This window comes from Ambystoma mexicanum, chromosome 3q, assembly GCF_040938575.1.
Source record: "Ambystoma mexicanum isolate Mex_15411 chromosome 3q, UKY_AmexF1_1, whole genome shotgun sequence".
Taxonomy (NCBI): Eukaryota; Metazoa; Chordata; class Amphibia; order Caudata; family Ambystomatidae; genus Ambystoma; species Ambystoma mexicanum.
This window is the reverse complement of record NC_090926.1, coordinates 135,460,772-135,476,220: the sequence shown is the minus strand read 5'-3', so window position 1 is coordinate 135,476,220 and position 15,449 is coordinate 135,460,772. Positions and strand designations below refer to the sequence as shown.

Sequence of the window (15,449 nt, the reverse complement as noted above, 5' to 3'; positions counted from 1 at the left end):
AGATTACCGCCATGTAATAGTCACACCTTTATTTTGGGAATGGGAAGGGCCTGCCATTGGCCCTTAGCTGTTTTTATACATCCACCGTTTTACTACATGCTATTTTAACCCAAAATTCAAAATAAAGTTTATATTGTTAACAATAAGGATAATTAAAATAAAACAAAGTCAAGAGTGAGTGGACATCCACAACTTTTCTTAAAGCTAAAGGCACCTGCTTAAAAAGGTTCTCTGGGGGATAGTGCACACTGTCTCCATTAAGTGGAGGAAGGAGAACTAAGTTAAGAAGTGCCAGCTCGCAGAGGGTCGTAGTGTGGGAGCTCTTGTGGGGTTGGGACATCTGCTTCTGTACCAACTCACGCTAGGACAACCAATTCAATGGATTAGCGATATCAGCAAATAACACTACCATGCATCTGTTGTGGGTACGCTCTAAAATGTGCCTTCACTGCAGTGTACAGAGAATACAGAATTGTCTTCTGACTGAGTTTGGCTGTTTAAGCCAGATTCTCATTGAGAGAGAAAACATACATTAATTTAGGCATTAATACTTCCAGACTACATTGGCTTGTACTGTCCCATCTAAGGGGCAGATGCTGACGCTGGTACAGCATTGCATGTGGAGAGAGTGGCGGATAGGGGATAGATTTTCTTAAACCGTAGTCCTTAAAGTACAGAAGTATGGGCAAGACTAGGTCCAGCACACACATGTTACTACCACCAAGAATATAAAAAAGATGCACAAAAGGCCTTTGGTGATACCAACACTATTAAGTGACTTTGAACGCATCCATGCAAAAAAAGGCCTCACTGAAAAATATATTTTAAAGTGTCATACTCACAAGCATGGAGGTGTCAACAGGAGAAGCAGAAATCAGCATTTCACCACCTGGGGACCAGGCTAAGCTTGAGACAGGACTATGACCTGGGTGAGATAAGACCTGACTGCAACCAGAGGAAGGCCTGGACAGATTGAGAAAGCAAAAAGAAAGGGCAGTGAGAAAGGTGATAATGGGAAAGTGGGTACTGCAGTAGAATGACAGGAAGGAAGACAGTAGTGGACAAAATGCAGAAGGAAGCATAAGAGAAAGGTAAAATGGCAATGTGGGAATAAAGGAATCATAATTATAGGTAGACAAATGGGGACATTGAGGAGCAAGAGGGGAAGAGAAGGGACAGAAGGAGTAAAAGAAATAATGATAAATGGGGAAGCGAGAGAAGATCTGAATAGTGAAAGATTCTAAGAGTCACAAAGGGAGTGTCAAAGATCATACACAGACGAGAAAGGATTGGGGTGTAGCAGACAGGAAAATTATTGTGAGGCAATTGAAAGATTGTGGAGATGGGTAAAGAAACAGAAAAAGAAAATGTAATGGAAACAAAGAGTGGAAAGCAAGTTGTAAAAGGAGGTTATAGGGTAAGGCAGATGAAAGATAATAGAATTATTTAGGGCAGGAGGAACCGGAATGAAAGGAAAAAGGAAGCTGGGGAAAAAAGATCATGGAGGTACAAAGCAAAGTGGTAAAGGAAGGTCATAGAGGAGATCAGTAAAGAAAAATGGTAGATTGAGATTGATTAAAATAGTGGACATGAGAATAAGAAAGTAAAAGGCAAGTAAGAGAAGAGCCGCATAGGCGGAAGGGGGTTGGGAGACTTTGTTGGTACAATAAACAATTCCTTAACAGTACATAACACTCATTTTATGGAGCGAGAGGTGTCAACCATTTTCTAGGTCAGCAGTCTGCAGCCGGTGGCTCTATAGATGTTGCAGACTTCCACCTCACCATGATCCCTCACCACTGATAAGCTGGAAGGGCCTGACTGGAATTGTGGTCCAAAACATCTGGAGATCCAAAGGTTGCAGGCAGCTGTTCTAGAGCAAGAGCTGAAGAAAGATACTCTCTCCACTCACAAACACTCGGTTGAAACCAAAATTGGCCTCATAGTAGTTAATATTATGGTCTTATTTTCATCTACAGTTTCATACTCGATTACCCTGATTTCAAAGGGTAGCGTTAAGATGGATTTTCAGAATCAGCCCTGTGGACAGGTTCTAAGAGGCCACCCTATTCTGGTGAACAGGGAAAGACACTAATGTCTTGGCAAACTATCAAGGTAGTGCAACCGAGCAGTAAAGCTTAGAAGAGTGCGAGAGTGGTGAAGGGTTTATCCATCTTTTTTCTCGGCGCAATGATGATGGCATCCTCTTCTGCCAGCAGTACGCCAAAGACTTCTTCCCAGTGATCACACCTGTTGGAGTGCCCGAAGCGAGAGGAAGGCACATGCGTCGAAGAATGCCATGTGTGCAACCTACCCAAACCAAGTAAACAAAAACTGTGCATGTCTGCAGTGGAATAGCTCAGAGATCACCCTGTACACTGCCGGAAGGTTGGGCATGTGCTGCATAGGTTGAGAAATAAAATGTAATGGACAACAAGGTGCAGTTGCAATGCTCCGTTTCATCCGGCAGAGGCGTAGACATGGTAGGGCCTGAGTGGGCAAGGCCCACCCAAAATCTGTAAATGCCCACTCAGCAGCGCTGTGTGGGCATTTACAGATGTTAATGTCACTGTGGTGGGCCCAACTACATTAGCTTCAGGCCTCACTTGTTAGAAAATCCCAGCTATGCCTCTGCCATACGGTACAGAGAAAGAGACCGACAGTTGGACAGGGTGTGTGTAGGTGGTGACTCGCAGGCCACGGACAGGGCATCTGCATGCATGGAACAAAGAAAAATCGAAATGATGGCTACTTTGCATCAAGCTCAGGTCCCGTCCCCTAGGTCGGGGGGACATCCCACGAGTATGGAGGAAAGGGGACGGGAGGAAAACTAGCATACAAATCAAATAATATTTCTTTAGGCCTTGGACAACTGATTTATCTTCATAATTTAAATATCATAGTTAAGTAATTCACACAAAAAACACTGCACATTTAAACATTCAACGTTGGATTGTGTCAGGTCCAGAGGCCAAATTAAATGATTTTTTAGTGTAGTGGGCAGAGGGAGTGTTTGAAACATGTTATGTTGATACATTTATAACGCGCCAAAGCCCATGGGCATTCAGGTGCCAAGACAGAACGGAAAGGTGTCAGCAGTGTTATTCTTGTTACACGAACAGGCCAGTCTTCAGCTGCTTTGTGAAAGCCAGATTGTCAATTTTACGTAAATGTTCTGGTTGGATGTAACATCTTTTACTCGATTTCTTAGGTGACTTTTGGTTTGGCCCTAACTTGTATTCAGAGTGGGAAAACTATCCATAGCCAAAACAGTGGAAGTGAATAAGAGCACTGATTGGCTTCAAAAAGAAAAAAGAACCTTTGTTCAACATTCTAAACTGCCTTTCCTTAGTCAGTGTCCAAGAGGAAGGTCCTGTTCAAGTAATCTCTTAAATTGGGCCAAGGATCCTCTATGTACGTTTTTTTCAGCAACTATAGTTCCAGAGAAGGAGTAAACGGAGAATCAGGTATCAGGAAGTGAGAGAGAGGAAATATGTTGAGGTACCAACTGAAGCAGATAAGTTATTTGAAGTTTCTAACAAGCTGCAACTTGAACGTTTTAATTCATCTGTATATATTAGGAAGTTCAGCCTCATTTTTAGTTATAAATAATACTGTGCCTAAAGCCTATGAACAATAACTGAACTTTGTACATGGTGCGCAATTGTCTTAGTTTCATTTTTAAACTACGTTGAGCTCTGTGAGTAATGGAATGTGGGATAGCAAGGTTGCTAGGCAACTAGCAGCATCACATCCAGAGAGACTCGGAAGATGCTCGGTCTCTCAGGTTAGGTGTCGCCAGCAAGAAGGCGCTGCTTGCCAGGAGACAGAGCAGCAGCAAGCGAGGAAAGCTTGTGAGGGAGATATCCCAGAGACTGGTGACACACGTGAATGCGTGGCTAGCACGGTGACGGGACTTCCTGAAGAAGCTGTTGGGATCTCAGACGAACTTTGAGGTGAGAGCCTCAGATATTAGAGATATTAGCACAAGTGCTTTTAAAAGCACTTTTTTTCCTTGACTAACTTTCGTATGGTTAGCACGGTTGCACAGTGATGTTGTGAGACAAGATATTCTATTTTAATAAAAACAAGGTTGAGAAAATGTTAAGAGTCAACTCCGATATACAGCTCTACCATAGAAGAAACAGTTGTTATGATGTGTAACTTAGTGACTATGTCACTATGTGAGAACCTTCACTGGCTCGGGTTCCAGGTGACGTGTGTCTGCCGAGCTCTGTTCCAGAGCTGGGGAGAGATAACGACATCGGAGCCGTGATGCTGGAGGGGAACTCTCCGTTAGAAATAAACTTGCATAAATACTAAAACTGAGTCGAGTCATCGTGATGCTGTGAAAGTGCACTGTGGACTGAATTTAACAAGTGGCGATGAGGATACCACTGTTGTTCCCTAGTGCAGAGAGTTCCCGGAGAAGAAGAATATACAGAACAACAGATTCAATCATCGTGGAAATTAATGTGAGGTACCGGAACTTGTCGTGTGCATGGCAGTACAGATAATAGCAAAAGATACCTCGTAAACTTAGGTGGATTGAACGGCATGCAGATTACACGGTGCATGTTTTGAATCTTGCGCGAGACGATGTGGAAGATTTTGAAGGAGCCATGAAGTGAAACATGATGACGTGTGTCACGTTATTAGAGTAAAGCACCTTAAAAAACGTGCTTTACGTGCCACCATCTTTGTTTGGGTGTAAACAAACAGCTGATTGTACGGAACGGCTATTTTCGGATGAATAACAAGAGATTGATTTAACATTATAAAAGAAGTGCAAGAGAAAGATCTACAAAGAAATTACAGTGAAACGTGGCAATCAGTGAATTACAACCTACTGCCCGATATGTAGTAAAGTGGTTACTAACCACAAGCAATAACAGTGTGGACTAGAAAACAGCCCTATAAATCAGGTACTTAAAGGAGTCAATCTATGTGGAACAACACTGTAACACTTAAAGCGAATATTTAACGGCAATAGACTTTGTAAAGGGAAATACACAGTACAAATAACAGCACTCTTAGAACAAAAAAAAAATGCAGAGTATACCAGCTCCAGAAAAGTTTTTGGCTCATCCTGGAAATCCTGTTTCGTCTTGGGAACAATGGTTAGACAATTTCCAAGTCTACATGAGAGCTATAGGAGGTGCAAAGTTCAGTGATGATTTCAAAGAAGCCACATTGCTGAGCTGTATAGGGACAGAAGCATTGAGAATTTTCAGGATGCCGACTCTGGTAGTAGTTCAGGTGATGCTACGACCAGTTCCAGGAAGTATGATAGAGCGTTAACAAAACTGAGCAAACACTTTGGAAATAAGACGAATGTTGTCCTGGAAAGATATAGGTTCTTTACCAGGAAACAACCTAAAAATGAGTCGATTGATGTGTATGTGGCGGCATTGAGAGGTCTCATTGCTACATGTGATTTTTCTGGAATAGCCAATGAGTACCTGAGAGATCAAATAGTTTTACATGTGGCTGATCCCAAGATACAACAGAGACTTTGGCAAGCGAAAAATCCAACTTTGGAACAAACACTGGAAATTGCAAGATCCATTGAACTAGGAGATAAATGCATGCGAGAAGTACAAAATAAACAAGAGGTACTTGATAAGAGTGCTATTCAAACTGTCCAGAACGAAAGCCTTAATAAAGATGAGGAGTCATTGATTGCTATGGTAAAAAAATAGTGAGATCGGATATGGGAACAAGTTCATGGCAAAACAGAGATACCTTTTCTAGATCTCAAGCTAATTGTGACAAGTGCGGATGGTTTAAACATGTCAATCCAGACAGACTGTCCAGCAGTTAACGCTGAATGCTTCAAGTGTGGTCAAGTTGGGCACTATGGCAAGATGTGCAGAAGCATCAGAGGAAGAGGAAGATATTTCATGCGTGGAAATGCTTATAGAGGACATAGATTTAACAGTAGGAAATCTACATCAGGAGTGAGAGCTATAGAAGAGACCCATCAGCCAGATGGAGTAGTAGCAATTTCCAATGAGATTGAAGATGTAGTACACATTTTGGCTCTTTCATCCAGTGAAAAGGCAATGGGTCCATGGGTACCAATGAATGTGGATGGAGTGACCATACAGATTATGGTTGATACTGGATCTCCATATACTATAGTAGACAAAGACACGTTTTAAGGATAAGAAGATGGAGGACCTATATGTGACAAGAGTCAAAGCGACAGGGTATGGCAAATGCCCTATTGACATTGTTGGTTATGTTTGGGTGCAACTGTCCTTTGAAGGGAGACAAACTTACTGCAAGTTATATGTGGCGCTCAAGGGTTTTGCCATAGTTGGTTGGTGGGAACAAGCAGCTCTAAAGATTAGAATCCATCCAGGAGAATTCAAGCCTATTTTGAGTGTCATGGATAAATGTTGTGATTCTCCTGATAGCTTGGTTCAGAGATTTCCTGAAATATTTAACGATAAGATTGGAATGCTTAAGGGCTTCAAACATCGCATTGTCCTGAAAAGAGGAGCGAGACCTGTTGTGCATAAGTTGAGGAATATACCGGTTGGAACACGTGATCCTTTGAAGAAAGAATTGGAAAAGTTGTGTTCCCAAGATATCATTGAACCGATAGAAAGCTCTGAGTGGTTGTCCCCCATCGTTATAGTAAGGAAACAGGAGGGGGCTATTAGAATGTGTGTTGACTTAAGAGATTTGAATAACAATATATGGATAGATCGTCATCCCCTGCCAAATATAGGAGAAATGCTCACCACTATGGAGCCGGCCAAATATTTTTCCACACTTGATTTATCATCAGCATATCATCAGATTGAATTAGAAGAAAACTCCAGACATCTCACGTCATTTATAACACCGTTGGGGGCCTTTCGCTTTAAAAGGATGCCGTTTGGCCTAGCGTCGGCAGCTGCTGTCTTTCAGAGACTAATGCATCATTTATTTGAGGGGTTACCTGGAGTGTACTATTTCCAAGATGACATTTTGATATCAGCTATGACGGAAGAAGATCACGATGCCAAGCTCCTTGGGGTTCTTCAGATATTACAACAAAAAGGTCTTACTTTAAAAATTGAAAAATGCAAAGTGAAAAAGAGTGAAGTAACTTATTTGGGTCATTGTATTGATGCTGATGGAATTAAGCCCAAGGAGGCCCTAGTGAATACTATATTGAAACTTCCTGAACCGTCTAATAAAGATCAATTGAGGAGCTTGTTGGGCTTAACTGAGTATTATGCGAAGTTCATTGATTATTATACTGACAAAACGACACACATGAGAAATCTTATGAAAAAAATGTGAGGTTTGGATGGTCAACAGAATGTAAAAATGAACTAGAAACAATCAAGGAGCTAATTAACAAAGCTCCAGTTTTTAAAATGTTTGATTGTAGTGCTAAGACAGTCATATCTGTTGATGCAAGCAATTCAGGTTTGGGAGGTGTACTTGAACAAGTTCAAAATGAGAGATTTGTTCCAATAGCTTTTGCTTCTAGAACACTGAAGGATGCTGAGAAAAATTATTCTACAATAGAGAAAGAGGCCTTGGATGTGATGTGGATTTTGGAACATTTTAAAGGATTAATATGGGGTATCCCCATTGAAGTTAGAACTGATCACAAACCATTGATTCATATTTTAAATCCAAGGAATCCGCATTTAACATCCCCTCGCATTAGAAGATGGATTCTTGTTATAATGCAGTACAATCTTTCTATCAAGTATACTCCAGGTAAAAGTAATGTAGTTGCAGATTGCTTGTCTCGATTACCATGTTCCTCAGGTGATGAGGGTGACGATAAAGAAGAAATAGAAATGGACAGCGTCATTGCACAAATACATCCTGGTTTCACTAAGGAAGATTGGATGGAAGCTGTCAAAGCAGATGGGGAACAAGAACAACTCAGATTGGCAATAAAGAGTGACTGGAAGAACGTTCATGAAGGGATGTTGCCATGGGAAGGCAAGAAAGAGGAAATGTCTTGCAATGAAGTCTGCATATATCGGGGTGATCGTATTGTGCCGCCCATGGGTTTAAGAGAGAAGATCATGCAAATAGCACATGAAGGACATATAGGGAGAAACCTCACCAAAAGAAGAGTAAGAGAGGTTTATTGGTGGCCTAAGATGTGGAATGAGTTAGAAAGCATGGTGAAAGAGTGCTCTGCATGTGCAGTGAGTGACAAAGGGAAGATTGTCAGAGCCACACATTTGCAACCCATAGATACCAGGATCAGTGTGGACAAAGTTAGCCATTGATATTTCAGGACCATTTGAGATATTGGAGCCTCATAAAATTTACATCATAGTATTGGTTGACTAGACTTCTAAGTGGATTGAATGTGGCATTGTGGAGGAGTCTATGTCTGCAATAAAAGTCAAGAAATTTCTGGAGGAAATATTTGACAGGGAAGGAGAGCCTCAGGAGTTGATATCAGATAATGGGGCACAATTCATGTCAAATGATGTACAAGAATTCCTCAAAGAAAGAGCCATTAGACAGAACCACTGCTTTATATCACCCTATGGGAAATGGATTGGTTGAGAGAATGAATCGATTTATCAAAGACACCATTCAATTATCAGTAGCAAACAACATTTCTTGGAGAGAGACCCTTAAGGAGGCATTGATTACATATAAAGTTACGCCACATTCCACAACAGAGGTAGAACCATTTACAATGATGAGAGGAAGAGTTGCTACAAACAGACTGAGACCGGCTTGGTTAACAGAAAGGAACAATAGGGTTGTTGACATGGAAGCTGTTGTAAAGAGAGTAAAGGATAAACAAGCAAAGTATAAGAAATATTATGACAGACAGAAACATGTGAAAGTACGTACTATAAAAGAAGGTGACTGGGTTAGAGTGAAAGAGCCCAGAAGAGTTGTGAAAGGAGAATCTAAATATTGGTTTTCCACAGAGGGTAGTGGGTTGCTCCAGTAAATCTGTAGTATTAGAGGATGGAAATCGGTGGTCATGTGATGATGTGATCAAGACAGATGAGAAAGTGGAGCGAACTCTTGACATTGCCAAAAGAGTGGAATGGAGAGATGTCAATAAAACAAAATAAAAGTCAACAACCAAGCATACCAATTTTGCAGATGTGATGAAGGACAATACTTTTATGGCGAAACCCAGGAATAGAGTGCCATATCTCAAGAAAGACTTCATGTATTATTAATACTCTTTATTTTAAAGGGTTCATCAGTTATGCTTGGGGAGCAACGACATGTATCCTTTTTGGTGGTGTAGCTTTACGTCTTGACTTTTCTTTCTAATAGTTCTCTTGTTTTACTTAAAGAAAGGTTTGGTCACACTTTGTTAAATATAAAGGGGGGGGAGATGTTATGATGTGTAACTTAGTGACTATGTCACTATGTGAGAACCTTCACTGGCTCGGGTTCCAGGTGACGTGTGTCTGCCGAGCTCTGTTCCAGAGCTGGGGAGAGATAACGACATCGGAGCCGTGATGCTGGAGGGGAACTCTCCGTTAGAAATAAACTTGCATAAATACTAAAACTGAGTCGAGTCATTGTGATGCTGTGAAAGTGCACTGTGGACTGAACTTAACAACAGTGCTGTCAAGTTCGAAATTCTGTGTGGATTAGTTTAAAGATTTAAGAGACTTAACAAAGGCATCAGATTAAGGAAAGTTAAAATTCAGTAATCTTCTTGGGAAAAAGACTGTTCTTTGGAAAACAAAGATATTTTCCTGAGTTCAGAAGGCTAAAGAAGTTATCTCCTTTTCAGGACGACATTCTTTACAGGATCTCTCTTAGCTTTTAGCAGAGGGAATTCAAGTATGGTGCACTGTTCCAGGTAACCAAGGCGAGAGGGGGGAGCAGGATATTAGTGAATAAAGGCTGTGATCTCTAATATGATCTCTCTCACCCTTTCAGATATCCTTCAGTGCCAAGGACAGAAATCGGAACTGTTTGTTAGTTTATCCACTTCGCCTTTCCCCCAGGGATTTTCCCAGCTCAGCTGGTATTTAGTGGTTAAGAGTGCAACACCTTTGTGGGTCTGTGGGGTTCAGCAGCTTCCGAGGACAACTCAAGAATTCATGACCAGACAGATTGCTATGGGTACACAGCACCAGCACATTTTACTTTTAAACACAGTAAGATCAGCAAAGTTAGTGAAGATAAGGTAAGTCATTACCCAACTTGAGAACTAAAAGGTCAAAAGAAATGAGTTACAACACAATACACAGCCTTATGACATGCATTACTTACCATAATAGCATTTCTCATGATTGTATCTGCTTTGATTCATCTGCTGTCCATATAGTCCGACATCTAGTGGTAACCGTCGAGTATTGCATCTTGTCTTTCGAGGATCGAAAGGGGACGTCGACATGGGCGTGCCTGTAACACTATCCCTAATGTGACGTGTAGTGTTCCCAAAATAACTCACGTGAAGAGGTCCCTCCGGTTGTATTTCTTCTGCTGTGAGGGAGCATTTGGACTATCATGAGCGAGTACAGAAAGAGAAGTAGTAGTAAGAGGTCTATGGTTCCTTCCATCCGAGCGGGGAGGAAGAGTGGGCGCATGTGAATCTAAGCAGATACAATCATCAGCAATGCTATTACTTTAAGTAATGCATGTCTTCTGATGCTTGTGAATCTGCTTAGAATCACATGCTGTGCATAGACTAGCGAGCAGTACACGGAGTAGGGGGCGGGGCGGGGGGCGGTGTGGGGGTGTGTGTGTGTGTGTGTGTGTGTGTGTGTGTGTGTGTGTGTGTGTGTGTGTGTGTGTGTGTGTGTGTGTGTGTGTGTGTGTGTGTGTGTGTGTGTGTGTGTGTGTGTGTGTGTGAGACGTTAGTGGGATTCTGGAAGAAAGTGGGTAGTTCTATTGGCTGGTTCACATGTAACTTAGAAATTAATTTGGGCGCAAACCGTGGGTGCGCAGAACCACCTTATCTATGTGAATTGTGACAAAAGGGTCTAAAATTGAAAGGGCCCGTAGTTCCCTAACTCTCCTTATTGAAGTGACTGCCACTAGGAAGGCAGTTGTAAGTGAGTGCTTTGAGGCTTGCCTTATGCATAGGTTTAAAGGGAGACCCCGTAAGTCTGGTTAATATCACATTTAGGTCACATCCGGGAGCCGGGTTAGAAATAGGGGGATTAATTCTTTTAACCCCTTGCATGAAAGCTTTCATTACTGGGATCTTCCACCATGACACCTTTCGCTGGGACCTGGTATAGGCTGAAAGTGCAGCTAAATGGACTTTCAGGGAATTAAAAACTAGACCCGAGTCTAGTAGGTGAGTCAGATATAGTACAATAGGAGTAGGGGAGCAGTCAAAGGGATTGATGCTCTTGAAATTGCACCAGATGAACAAGCGTTTCCAGTTATTGGAGTAGCGCTGTCTGGTATTAGGCTTTCTTGCTTCTCTAAGTATATCCATGCACCTCTGAGGAAGTTGGCGATGCCCGAACTCTATGACCTCAGGAGTCAGGCCGCTAAATTGAGAGTCTGTGGGCATGGATGAAGTGTTTCACCCCTTGTCCTGTGAGAACATGTTGTTTGGGTCAGGAAGTCTTATCGGAAGGGAGAGTGACATCTCCATCAGATGGGAGAACCAGGGTTGGCAGGCCCACATCGGGGCCACCAATATCATGGTGACTGGTTCCTGGTGAATCTTGTGCACCATCTTGTTGAGTAGGGGAGTCGGGGGGGAAAAGCATAAACACATTTCCCTGACCATGTTATCCAGAGACCGTTCCCCTTGGATCTGTTCTGAGGGTACATGGAGGCGTAATCTGTGAGTTCTCCAGAGTTGCGAACAAGTCCATCTCTGGGAAGCCTCATTCTGCGAAAACGTTGGAGATGTCTTTGTGTAGTCACCATTCGTAGTAGGGGGTAGTCTCTGCTGAGCATGTCTGCCAGAAGATTGAGCTCCCCTGGAACATGTTGAGATAGTAGGGACATCTTGTGTTTGAGAGCCCACTTCCAAATGTTCTGGGACAGTTTGGATAGCCCAGGAGAGCGAGTGCCCCCTTGCTTGTTCAGGTAGTACATGGCCTTGGTGCTGTCTGTGAGGATCAGTACTGTCTTTCCCTGCAACTGTGTCTAAAAAGCCTTCAATGCTTTCAACACAGCCAGCAGCTCCAACAGGTTTATGTGGTTGGATGCTGGGGAACAAACGCTGTGTGCCGTCTGCTGAAGGAGGTGAGCTCCCCACCCCGTGAGAGATGCGTCCGTCATGAGAGTGGCTTCTACTGAGGGGGTGGTGAAGGTTTTCCCCTTCAAGAGGTTTTCCCTCAACCACCACTGCAGAGAGAGGACGAGGGCTGCCGAGACAAGCACTAGATCGTCCCATTGTCCGCTGGCCTGACACCACTGGCTGTTCAGCCACTCTTGCATGGGGCCCATGAGCAAACGCGCGTGAGGGACTAAGTATATGCAGGATGCCATCATCCCTAACAGTCGCATGGCCTTACGTACCGTCACCTCTCGACTGGTTACATACTGAGGGATCTGAAACAGCACGTTTTGAAATCTCTCGGAGAGGAAGACAAGGGCGTCTTCTGTCCAAATTAGGGCCCCCAAGAAACTGCTTGACCAGGCTGGGGTCTAGACTGGATTTCTTCTCATTTATGGAGAATCCCAGACTGAAGAGTAGGTCTATCTTCCTTTGGTTGTGTGACAAGCATGCTCCGTAGGAGTCCCCTGTTATGAACAAGTCGTCGAGGTAAAGATAGACTGGGATGGATTGCCTTCGCAGGTGAGTTGCTGCAGCTGCCAGCACCTTTGTAAATACTGTTGGGGCTAAGGCAATGCCGAAGGGAAGGACCTTGAACTGATAGTGTTTGTTCTCTATCATGAACCTTAGGTATTTCCTGTGTACCAGCAATATTGATATATGGAAGTATGCATCTTTCATGTTCAATGTTATGTAATCCATCCCCCAGTGTTAGTAGAGGGATAACTTCTTGCAGCATTATCATTCAAAACTTTTGTGGTTTGACAAATGTGTTCACAGGGCGCAAGTCCAGCCCAGGGTGCATGGTGAGATCCTATTTGGGTACAAGGAAGTGCACTGAATAAATACCCTTGTTTACCTGTAGAAAGGGGACGACTTTGATCGCGCCCTTTTCTTGCAGGATCTCGACCTCTTGCAGTAGGATCTTCAGGCATTCTGGTGTTAGACACCTGGACTTTGATGATCTGAATCGAGGTGGCTGGCTGAACTCGGTGCAATAACCGTGGGCGACAGTCTTGAGCACCCACTGGTCTGTGGTAATCCCATCCCATGCGCGTAAGAATGAGGTTATACGTCCCCTGACCGGGGAGGCATGGGAGGCGACCCGGATCTGCGAGTCATTTCTGATTGGAGGCCGGGGAGCCTCTACGGGTGACATTGCGACCTTCCTTTCCCACAGTGCTGTCCTCTAGGTGGATACTGATTTGAGGCAGCGGACCCATGTCCTGAGGACCATGTGTTACCCGTTCCATATTGGTTATGTGGGGAACGCAAGTAGGACTGTCCGCGAAAGGAGCAGCGAGAGCTCCCACCTCGCTGCTGAAAGGGCCTTTGAGTGATCTGGTTTAAAGATTTCAAAGACTCATGTTCTTTATTTGCAGTCTCCAGTGCCTCATCTACAGGTTTGCCAAACAGTATAGACTCCTCCACCGGTTTGTTGATAAGACGCTTGTGTCTCCGGCTTGAACCCTGAGTTTTTTTAACCAGGTGTGCCTTTTCCAAAGGGTTCCTTGGGCCAGAGTTCTCCCTACTGTCGCCGCAGCCTCTAGGGTGTTCTTAAGGATATTATGATTTACTGGTCTACACTCTGACACGACCGTGAGCAGATGTGAACGTACAGGTTCGGGGACCTCCTGCAGGCCCTCCTTTAGCAGGTTCCACTGAACATCACAATAGCTGGCCAACAGCATGGTATTGCTGGCAATCCTGGTGGAATACATTGCCGCAGTAGTGACACGCTTTCCCAGGGCATACAGTTTCTTGCAGTCCTTGTCTGGCGGTGCCTCAACCGTGGACAAGGGTACCCCCGCTCTCTTTCTTGTTGTAGTGACCACAAGGGAATCTGGGATGGCATGTCCCTGAATATAGAGAGGGTCTGTAGAGGAGGGTAGAAAATGTTTATCCACCTGTGGGTTCACAGTCCTGGTCTGTGAAGGTGTCAGTAAAGAAGGGGTGATGTGCCAATAAATGGAGTTTAGCAAAGGGATAGCCTGACTGGCAGGTGTCTTCTCCTTTAGGCTATCCTCCACAAAGTCAGTCTTGCACCGCTTGTTTCGTGGCTATTTGAAAATGTTCAGCTGCTTTCTTCAGAATGGCATTAAATGCCATCTGGTCACCTATGGGAGAGGCATGTCGCAGAGATGGGAAGGCGGGAGGATCCATGCATATTGTGTCAGGATCTGGAGTATTGGTAGGTGACAACCATGGTGGGTTATCCACCGGTAGCTCATCTCCCCACTAGGGGGCCTGGTCAGTGGGATCCTCAAAGGGATCATCTTCTTGCAAAAAAGGATCCTGAGGAACCTCTTCCTGATCCGTCAGGTCAAAGACCTCCTCATGAAGAGGGCAGGAGGTCCTCTGAAATGTATACACTGTGGGGTAAAGGTCCTCCTCACTAGGTCTCTTGGGCGTGGTAAATTTTTCAGATAAGTCCACAAACTTTGCAAGCCTATTCATACACCCCTCAAACCTATCCCTGGTCCCTAAAGAGGGGCCAGAGGGGTCCAGAGGGGGGAAAGGGCTCCTCCTGGGGATCTACCTGCTTAGAACAGTGAGATTTGTCAGAGAATTTTAGATAAAGGCTGGGGGCTCTCAGCATTGTCTTCTGCATTTCCCGACGTGTGGACGTGTCTTTCGACCTGTGCTTAGTCTTATTGGGAGCCAAAACAATCTTTTCAAGACTCTTGCGGATGTTCGGCGCCTCCGGGAGGTGTTAAAGCTGTTCAAGCGGCTTCGCCGTAGATTTTGACGCTGACGGAACCTTATGCGTCAGCGCAATCTTAAGAGGAGTCTCGACGGCCTTGTGACTTTTGGTGCTGACGCCCTTGTCTGTGGAGTGCCCGGAAGCATGTCTCTTACGCGGTTGCGGGAGGGCTCCAGACCGGTTTATCGGCGGGTGCCGTCAAGGAGCTTGGCCTACCTGTTGGGGCATTGGGCCGAAGCGGCACTGGGGGTTGAGTGCTTGCCTTTATGATTAGCGGGTGCGTCCCTGTCGCCAGGATGTACATTCCCCATTGCAGAACCATCGTCCTGCCTGCCGAGGGCGGATGGTTCAGAGCGTGATCGCTCAAGATCGACAGGATGCCTCGTGGTGATCGCGAGGGAAACACTTATTGCACCTCTGAGGCGTGTCCTTCCAAGGGTACTTGCCTTTGCAAGAAGGGCAAAATTTAAAGGGTGGCCTGTCTATAGCTCAGGTTTATAGTGATGGCAACACCAGAGGGGCAAAAAGAGGGGAGAA

At 44.2% G+C, this 15,449-nt stretch overlaps 1 protein-coding gene across 2 annotated transcripts in view; it reads right to left on the bottom strand.

Moving 5' to 3' along the window:
• AAAS (aladin WD repeat nucleoporin) overlaps positions 1-15,449 on the bottom strand; it is a 730,668-nt gene that overhangs the window by 328,672 nt on the left and 386,547 nt on the right. For both annotated transcript variants that reach the window (XM_069653320.1, XM_069653321.1), the window contains one exon: positions 843-963. In XM_069653320.1, the coding sequence (XP_069509421.1) occupies positions 843-963 (121 nt within the window). The remainder of the gene's footprint in view (positions 1-842; positions 964-15,449) is intronic.